At 36.0% G+C, this 10,093-nt stretch overlaps 1 protein-coding gene and 1 long non-coding RNA gene across 2 annotated transcripts; both read right to left on the reverse strand.

Moving 5' to 3' along the window:
- Positions 1-1,125, reverse strand: LOC145769841 (uncharacterized). Its single transcript, XR_014289103.1, has 3 exons — positions 1,004-1,125; positions 471-633; positions 1-315 (listed from the first exon to the last, which is right to left on the reverse strand). It is a non-coding gene; the product is annotated as an uncharacterized LOC145769841 (long non-coding RNA).
- Positions 1,126-1,135: 10 nt separating this feature from the next.
- LOC145769706 (uncharacterized) lies at positions 1,136-3,610 on the reverse strand. Its single transcript, XM_082581387.1, has 5 exons — positions 3,345-3,610; positions 2,735-2,858; positions 2,241-2,313; positions 1,624-1,858; positions 1,136-1,215 (listed from the first exon to the last, which is right to left on the reverse strand). Exons 1-4 carry the CDS (start codon positions 3,553-3,555, stop codon positions 1,841-1,843), a joined length of 426 nt encoding a protein of 141 aa, XP_082437513.1. The 5' UTR covers positions 3,556-3,610; the 3' UTR covers positions 1,136-1,215; positions 1,624-1,840.
- Positions 3,611-10,093: the final 6,483 nt, after the last annotated feature.

The raw sequence follows: 10,093 nt of genomic DNA on the forward strand, positions 1-10,093 counted from the left end.
TTTACACATCTAACCAGTGTTTTTACACGACTTCTAACCCGTGTCTTACACATCAAACCCTAGTTTTTACATGACATCAAACCTGTGTTTTTACACATCAAACCCGTGTTTAATATGGCAATTTATTTAGTACCAAAATCACATGCGTACAGCTGTTTCACACATCATCAGTTGGGCGAACCGTGCTGGATGAAGATGTCCTTGCAACTGACTGTCTTCTTATTCTCTTTTCAGCTGATTTGAGGAATTCTTGCACAACAGCTTTAACATCGCCCATGGTTGTGTCTTTTGTGCAACTGTATGTTCGAACTGATGCTGTAAGCAAAAAAGAGTTAGTGCTTGGTCGCAAAAGCAATAGGCTAGCAATAGATATACAGAATTCTTCACGGCTCAAATATATTAAAAATAGATTGCAACATACGTTCATTAAGCAGGGTATACGTGCAAAATCTAAAGTTTAGGCTACATACCATGAATTACAAAAATAAGTTTGCAATCTTTAATTGGGCGCTTGGAACCGCGTTGACCCATCTAATTAAACTTCGTCATAAGCGTGTCCGTAAATACTCCAGAAAGAATTTGCTTTACGCTCTTTTTGTAGTCCGTCGAAAAATACCGCCTAAAATAAGAAATCTGCAAAACAATATTTATCATTTATTGTTTAGCCAAAGGAGTCGGAGTTTTAAAATTGCACTGACTCCGACCCCTATATAAAATTGAGGAATGCTCTACATTACAAGGAATTTTAAAATTATCCATTGTCAAAGTGTCAAAAACTTTGGAAAATGTATAATTTTGTTGTTTTGCTGCAAATCAATGAATCGTTGTTTTGCTGCAATCAATGCTGGTTGAAAGTTTCAAGAAATTTGCAGCAGTACCGACATTGCAAAACTGTTTTAAAGAGGGTGAAAATAACCAGTATTTCTTGTATGTCTATTCTATGAGGAGAGTCAGAGTTGTGATACCGATTCCACAGCCATGTTAACAGTAAAAAAAAAATTACCAGTTTATTTTGAACAGTGCTGCTTCCCAGGTTGTGTTCAAGCTCATTAAAATCCTCCAGGCTGTTGATGGAAAAAGATGGAATGTCCGAAGGGGGTTCCTCTATTTGTTGAGCTGGGGCGCTTCTTTCGTTTGTCATTATTATATTCAATTTTTCGTTGACCGAATTTAAAATTCCTATAATTTCCAGTTGAACAATTCGAATTCGTCGAACTGTGTGAAAAATAAATAGTTGCTTTAACATGATTTGGTGTTAGCAAAGGTGCTTTGCTTTGACAATACAGAAAGAATAGCTCCCACGCTAGGGCAGTTGTGATTTAAGCAGCTGCCAAACAAGAAAAGCGAGTGGTAAATAATACTGCCAATTAAGAACAATGCTCTTGTAGAGGCGCTCACGTGAGAGACTCAACAGATCTTCCAAAATTAGAGAAACTGAATTTTCAAAATGCGCTGCTTGTGAGTAAAGATGGGAGTTACGAACGATAAAAAAAGAGAATAAACATAAATAGACGAAGTGAAGAATTATAACTAAAACTATATCATCACACCGATGCAGCTGAGCAATTGTTGAGCGAAGTTAATCCAACAAGTTTCAAGATTTTAATTTAACCAGGTGCAAACCTTCACTCTGCAGCGTAACAAATTCGTAACGAGATATGTTCTTGGTCACTTCAGGCGTAGTGTCGATTGCAACATTTAACTGATTGTCATCCACGTGAAAATCAAGGATTGATTGTTCGCGCTCTGGACTTGAATGCTGTGGTGCCCTCACAGAGGAAGATTGTGGATATTCCGAAACTTGTGGCAGTTGCTGCAAGGTTGTAGCAACCTCAGCTGCTCATACAGGAGTAGAAACCTATGGAAGATTTAGTGATCGTCAAAGTGAACATTAACAAAATATATTTAGTGATATGCTTGGCTCCCTCTACACCCTCAAGTGTCGCACACGAAAACAAACTGACAACTATGTTATTCAGGACTGTCCAATCTATCACGCTCCAACTGGGGCACATGCTGGTCTCAAAATCCTGGATGACGACAGCATATTTAGGCAATGTTCGAAAAGTTCTGATTGAACACCTTAATCCGGGCTATTAACCTTAAAATGAGATGGCAATATTTTTTTAAAATCATACCACTTTTAGAAACCGCTCAATTTCTCAAAAAACAACACCTAAAAATCGTCAAATTTTGGGATTAGCATAATTCATAAGTGATTAAAGTATTTGTTTACTTACAGTAATGATATTTTCTGACTCCGGTGAGTCGCTTTCATCTGTATATGCAATCCTCATAGGCAACCGGCAATTCCTGCATTCATAATTTGAAAACAGTTACTTCAGCTAGATGTCATACTTGTCCTTGCTTATTAGTACATTACCTATTGATATCTCGTCAACATCAACATATTTTGCATATACAACCAATCATCATGCAATAAACGTAGAAATGCATGGATGTACGGTATCTTAAAAGATTAGCTTATATTTGCATCACGGTGTTGTCAGGTACAATGTAACAAGCCAAAATGTACTTACATTAGATACAATTTATACAACAATGTTACAAAAACGTTATATACAACTGCCACGTTCGTGTAACTGTGACTTCAATGCAAAGTACTGGCATGCTACCATGTATTTTAAATAAGTTAAGGATAAAATTGGTTTTGAACAGTTAAAATCAAAATAAAATGAACAAATATCAGGGAAAAATGAATGCATTGTTATACCGCTTTCTTCTTTTCGATTTAGGTTGTCTACTATCATTTACTTCTTCTTCACTAGCTGCTGTTGAAGCCAAATCAGAAGTATTTTCAGCATGTTGTAACTTTAACAGTGCTTTGGCCAAATCATCTGTTGCAAAATATTAACAGGTCATCTTTCCATAACAGTGATCAAGATTAGGAAAAACAATACACTGGAGAATAAGATCTCATGCATATTGCATGTGGAATAATAACAATCTGCTAAAGCGGTTAAATGGAAGTTACACACCAAAAAATTGACAGCTAACTAAGACAAGCAGCTGTGCTGCAACAGAAACAACAGAGCAAGCATAAATTTTGTTGCACAAAACTCCTCATATTGGAAAACATATTACATGTCTAATGAAACTTAACACTTGGCAACATAAATTGGTAAGAGAAAATCATAAGGCAAGTAAATTCCAACTATCTAATCCAACTAATACAAAGTTATGTCACCATAATGATATGATATACTGTCAGCCATTGGGTAGCCTACTTCTACTGGCAAAGTCCTACCTGTGATTGTTTCCAACTTTTATTTATGTATATATAACTTAATGGATATTATAAATTGAGTATTGTTAATGTTTACCTGTTTTGTACATAATTCGTACAAGATACTTTTTCCAATTTGGATTAACATCTGAATTTTGAAGACATAACTGGCGAACCTTGTAGCCGGGAAGCTCAGGCCAATAACATTTCAAAACATCATTCTCATGAAATATCCATTTCTCTAGGACAAGATCAACTTCACCTCTTGATATAAAGTCAACGACTGCAAATGCTCTCATAGTCTTCATATTTTTAATTTACAGTAGCACAAAATAGACTGGACTTACTTATTACTTAACATAGACACCTAAAGTATTTTCAATCAGTGTTATTACTCAAGACTGCACGGTGCACATTAAATGATAGGCTTATCGAGTAAAACTATTCGTACAATAGAAATAAATACCAGTAGCATCTAATGGATGGAATAATTCCCTGGCAACAAGATTTCAACAATCGAAAACTTCACTCTGTCAATCTCGGTGACCGGGCCTGTGTCAGTGATTCAAGGGTGCAACCTAGTTCGTACCCTGAACAAAGTGAACAGTTCGTACCCTGAAAAGATCGAAAGAAAAAATTCAAAAAAGCCGAAGTCGCTGTTTGGAGTTTCCGCAAACAAACAAACTGAAAAGATCGATAGAAAAAATAGAACAAAGCCGAAGTCGCTGATCGCAGTTTCCGCAAACATTTTAAAAGGGTTAGGGTTAGGAAAAGACTGAGAGAAAAAATTTAAAAAAGCCGAAGTCGCTGATCGCAGTTTCCGCACACAAACAAACTGAAAAGATCGATAGAAAAAATAGAACAAAGCCTAAGTCGCTGATCGCAGTTTCCGTTTTTCCGCAAACATTTTAAAATTTCCGGTAATGATCCTAAGAGTTTGCCACAGTCGCTGACCGCAGTTTCCGCAAACATTTAAAAAGGGTTAGGGTTGAGATCGGAGTTTCCGCAAACATTTTAAAATTTCCGGTAATGATTCTGAGAGTTTTTGTTTGTTTGCGGATACTGCGATCAGCGACTTCAGTTTTGTGCTATTTTTTCTCTCGATCTTTCCAAGGGAAAATTTTAAACTGTTTGCGGAAACTGCGATCAGCGACTTCGGCTTTTTTAAATTTTTCTCTTAATCTTTCCAGGGTACGAACTGTTCAGGGTATGAACTAGGTTGCATCTATGATTCAAAGCCTCTACAAGTACAAGTACCGGTATGCGAAACTGCCAGGATTAAGCTCTGCAAGAAGCTTTCCCAGTCCGAGGATAAAGATTCAATCTATCAATCAAATGCACTGTCTACAGAAAGCCCTGTAGCCTGTAGGTAGGTACTTCAATAAATGACATTACAGGCGCTTAACTTTAAGACCAAAAACAGGCACAGCTTTTCGCTACCTTTTTGCAGCCTTTCTGAAATTGTGCACAATGTTTTGGTAAAAAGAAAGATTGAACCTTTTATCTTCAGGCGCTTTTCGGCAGATTTAAATCAGTTAATGATTTCTAAATATAAATGGAAGATTAATTAACACAAACCTTGTAGCCTACTTAACAGTCACTCTAAAAAGTCCTCTCATAAGCTGATAAGTAAATAGTGAAATTCCATGCCATTTTTTTATGTCACAGTCTCACAGAGATATTTAATCAGGTGACCGCTGGTAACCGCAATATAAGATTTACGAAAAAGAAAGGGGAGAAATTCGGTCGTAACAATGAAAATTACATAATACTGTATTCTGACTTGCACAATTCCTATTGTAAAGATATTAACATAAAATACATCAAATAGCCTACTAGAGTTGAAAAATTTATTTTAAAAGAAAAAAAACAAGATGAAACAAACTTGCTACTGGCGTGTATAACACGTTAAAAACACGTGAGTAGTAGGCTGGCCCCTTTTTGGGTGATTTTGGAAATTGATTAGGCCTGGGTGTTAAATTTTTGTTTTCACCCAAAAAAATGAGATTCCCAAAATTTTTTTGGATTTGAACCATGTCTAGACCCTGCCCCGGGCCCCGGTCCGTCTCGCCAGTTGACGAAATTTAAAACAGCCGTAACTTTTACAATATTCATGTTAATAATGTCATGTAAGTACTCATTTTCATTGGTTTTTCATGGAGAACAAGAATCTAAAGGTTTTTGATACATATGGCATGATTTACAAAATCTTGATTTTTTGTAATTATTTGAAAAATTACTGTTATTACGCTTATTAGCCTCATTTTGCATAGCAATGTCTGAAACAACTGCCTTTGTGTTTACTGTATTTATTCTCTTGATTTCAGCATAGTATTGTAAGGTTTGTCAATTTTTTAATATGGATGAGAGAAAAAGAAGAAAAATTGCAAAAGATCCGCTTGATATTGGTACGTACCAACCCATGAGTTAGTCAATGCTTCCGCTTAAGCTAGATGTCCTGAGGCATTATCTGTATCTGCAAAATATTAAGTACACAAATGATGTACGACAAACTGTGCTCTACAATGAAGTTTATGACTGCATTTGTAAAATCTACACAGCTGCATCGTAAAATCTAAAATCTACATCAGCTCATTTTTTTCTTCAGCAGTGCCCCAGAAATATTTCCATCATTCACGATCATGCACATTTGATAAAGATATTTTGCATCTGTTGACAAACTATTTTCGACTTCTTTGCTAGCAACGGAAATTCTGCAAGCTTAAGAGGATCAAACTTCTGGCAAGGCTGTTGCCATACATCTGTTGCTGCCAGCTGACCAATTCCTCCAAAAAAGCTACTTGGGCCTGTTGTTGAACCATCAAGTTTTTCAAACAGCTTGCGTAGTGGCAGTTCACAATGATGCAACATGCATACTACTCGTTGACACAGTCTTGCCAGCTTTTGTTTAATGCGTGCCATTGAACCCCCTTTCCACCCAGTGTTGCAGCTTATTCCGTCACAGCCTAACACACAGATATCCCCAGCATCAACCTTCAATGATTCCAAGTAGTCCAAGATGCTATCAGCTACACATTTACCTGTTGAGAAAAGTGTCATTGTTAGAAATATCCATCCAAGAACACAAGCAGTCTTTCATAGGTTACTTTAGTTCACTTTGTATCATGTGTACTAGTTATGGTTTATATGGCTATTCAGCTCCTTTAGTTCAACAGATAATATAAAATCATATGCACATACCAGTCCCATTTTTAAGGCTGCAAAATCCCAGATAAGTTTCGTCAGGCTGTGAAACAACAGAATAGTGGGCTTCTTTTTGTGTTGATGATGATGTAGGCAATGTGCTCTCTTTCACAAACGTTTTAGCATCCAGGCGCTCATCGTAATAAAGACCTGTTTGATATATGGAGTGTTAAATAGCTGTTAATTTTGTTATCATAGCTCAAAATCGCATTCACAAAGTTAAAAACTAGCTTATCACCATACCAAACATACCATATACAGCATTTTGTCTCATTTCACTTATCTTTTGTCTCCGTGCTTTTTCCCTCTGACCACAAACTTTCTTTTTCATTACCACTGCTTGGTAACCAATGTCTTGATTATAAGCAGTTAAAATTTTGGCTACCTGCTCTTCACCAACATTGATCTGCGCTGCAACAACAGCTGTATTTTGCAGTGATTGTGTGAAGTATGAAGAGCTAGAAGCTGACTGGTGTTCCTGACAAGTTTCTTCTTCCCATAGTTCTGAGCTACTTGCACTGCTCTTTTCAGATCCGCTTCCTTGACAAGAGCTGCTCTCTTCGTGGCATTCCAACATTGATGGTTCCGGTTGAAGACTGGTCAGCTGGAGTTGGTTTCTGAGTTTATGCTGATATTTAGCAGTTTGTTGTTTGTCAACAGAGAAGGAATTCATCATTTTCCTGTCAGTGTCAGTGCACTGGTCATTGTAAAATTCTCTCTCTGGTATTGGTACATCAGTTGTACTTTTAAGAACAGTGAAAATGAAACTTAGATGATCTGTGAAGTCAAGAATTCGTTTGGGATTCTTTTATTAACTTCCTTCCTCATTTTTTCTAGTTCTTGCATTTCGGCTATTATTCTGGTCTTACTTTTTGTTACTGGAATGGATGCAGCTGTGTAGATTTTACAAATGCAGTCATAAACTTCATTGTAGAGCACAGTTTGTCGTACATCATTTGTGTACTTAATATTTCTCAGATACAGATAATGCCTCAGGACATCTAGCTTAAGCGGAAGCATTGACTGACTCATGGGTTGGTACGTACCAATATCAAGCGGATCTTTTGCAATTTTTCTTCTTTTTCTCTCATCCATATTAAAAATTTGACAAACCTTACAACACTATGCTGAAATCAAGAGAATAAATACAGTAAACACAAAGGCAGTTGCTTCAGACATTGTTATGCAAAATGAGGCTAATAAGCGTAATAACAGTAATTTTTCAAATAATTACAAAAATTCAAGATTTTGTAAATCATGCCATATGTATCAAAAACCTTTAGATTCTTGTTCTCCATGAAAAACCAATGAAAATGAGTACTTACATGACATTATTAACATAAATATTGTAAAAGTTACGGCTGTTTTAAATTTCGTCAACTGGCGAGACGGACCGGGGCCCGGGGCAGGGTCTAGACATGGTTCAAATCCAAAAAAATTTTGGGAATCTCATTTTTTGGGTAAAAACAAAAATTTAACACCCAGGCCTAATCAATTTCCAAAATCACCCAAAAAGGGGCCAGCCTAGTGAGTAGCCTACACAGAAAAAAGTGAATATGCAACTGCAGAGATTTTTTAAAGATATTGACATAAAACGCATCAAATAACCTACTAGAGTTGAAAAATTATTTTAAACGATAAAAACAAGATGAAACAAACTTGCTACTGGCGTGTAAAAAACACGTGTATAACACGTTAAAAACACGTGAGTATACATAAAAAAGTGAATATGCAACTGCAGAGATTTTTTGAAGATATTAACACAAAACGCATCAAATAGCCTACTAGAGTTGAAAAATTATTTTAAACGAGAAAAACAAGATGAAACAAACTTGCTACTGGCGTGTAAAAAACACGTGTATAACACGTTAAAAACACAGGAGTATACATAAAAAAGTGAATATGCAACTGCAGAGATTTTTTGAAGATATTAACACAAAACGCATCAAATAGCCTACTAGAGTTGAAAAATTATTTTAAACGAGAAAAACAACATGAAACAAACTTGCTACTGGCGTGTAAAAAACACGTGTATAACACGTTAAAAACACGTAAGTATACAAAAAAAAAAGTGAATATCTAACTGCAGAGATTTTTCAAAGATATTAACATAAAACGCATCAAATAGCCTACTAGAGTTGAAAAATTATTTTAAACGATAAAAACAAGATGAAACAAACTTGCTACTGAACTTGTAAAAAACACGTGTATAACACGTTAAAAACACGTGAGTGTACATAAAAAAGTGAATATGCAACTGCAGAGATTTTTTGAAGATATTAACACAAAACGCATCAAATAGCCTACTAGAGTTGAAAAATTATTTTAAACGAGAAAAACAACATGAAACAAACTTGCTACTGGCGTGTAAAAAACACGTGTATAACACATTAAAAACACGTAAGTATACAAAAAAAAGTGAATATCTAACTGCAGAGATTTTTCAAAGATATTAACATAAAACGCATCAAATAGCCTACTAGAGTTGAAAAATTATTTTAAACGATAAAAACAAGATGAAACAAACTTGCTACTGACTTGTAAAAAACACGTGTATAACACGTTAAAAACACGTGAGTATACATAAAAAAGTGAATATGCAACTGCAGAGATTTTTTGAAGATATTAACACAAAACGCATCAAATAGCCTACTAGAGTTGAAAAATTATTTTAAACGAGAAAAACAACATGAAACAAACTTGCTACTAGCGTGTAAAAAACACGTGTATAACACGTTAAAAACACGTGAGTATACAGAAAAAATGAATATGCAACTGCAGAGATTTTTCAAAGTTATTAACATAAAACGCATCAAATTGATATTCTAGAGTTGAAAAACTTGCTTCAAATATGATATCAAGCATTATAGCAATTGACGGCATGTGTAAAAAAACTCGTGTTATTCACGTGTTAAAGTGGTGTATAAAGAACCAGTGGTGGGCACTAGTTACTTTCAAAGTAACTGCGGTACAGTTACTTCGCTCAAAAAGTAACTAGTTTCAGTTACAGTTACCGTTTTTTAAAAACTAACTAGTTACAGTTACTTTCAAAGAAAATGGTTGCATGTGAGTGCTGATCTACAACTAACTACTCTTCTTTGCATGAAGTACAAGTTGAAAAATACATGATAGCCTAAACGGCAAAATGATACTTTGTTTGTAGCTGTTGCCTAACTACAAAACAGCGACCACTCTTCTAGCTGTCCACATACTATAATGCTTCTAAGATTTCATAATCTAACCCCAAAACGTCCGTCTACCAAATATGATCCAATAAATAATCGAAAAAATGACATGCACAGGACCAGTGCCAGTCTTAAGGTATTTTGGGCCCTGTGCGGAATATGCTTTGCGGGCCCCAATGACAATTATCCAAATCATCCAATTCAGGGGGGGGTTGACGGCCGGCAGGAGAAGGCTGACGGCATGTGCACCGAAGGCGACCCCAGCGGCAGGGGGTCTGGGGGGCCTCCCGCAGAAAATTTTGAAAAATTACTTTGAATTTGGTGCATTTGGAGAGCATGTTCAACAAAAATGTGGGTATGAGTATTCCTGTAAAATGGTGCTGTCCGGTGGCATAGCAAAAGGATAAGATCATGCTTTGTTTGGCATTTTTCGGAAATAAAGCTGAGTCTCTATGTT

Source organism: Aplidium turbinatum, chromosome 1 (genome assembly GCF_918807975.1).
Source record: "Aplidium turbinatum chromosome 1, kaAplTurb1.1, whole genome shotgun sequence".
NCBI classification, from domain to species: domain Eukaryota; kingdom Metazoa; phylum Chordata; class Ascidiacea; order Aplousobranchia; family Polyclinidae; genus Aplidium; species Aplidium turbinatum.

Bases quoted from the DNA above. Each gene is read 5' to 3' on its own strand.
- LOC145769706 (XM_082581387.1), bottom strand. From the start codon at position 3,555: ATGAAGACTATGAGAGCATTTGCAGTCGTTGACTTTATATCAAGAGGT. The intron at 2,859-3,344 runs GTAAACATTAAC...ATTTTGCAACAG, and splicing joins ACGAATTATGTACAAAACAG to ATGATTTGGCCAAAGCACTG. The intron at 2,314-2,734 runs GTATAACAATGC...TTATGAATGCAG, and splicing joins AAATCGAAAAGAAGAAAGCG to GAATTGCCGGTTGCCTATGA.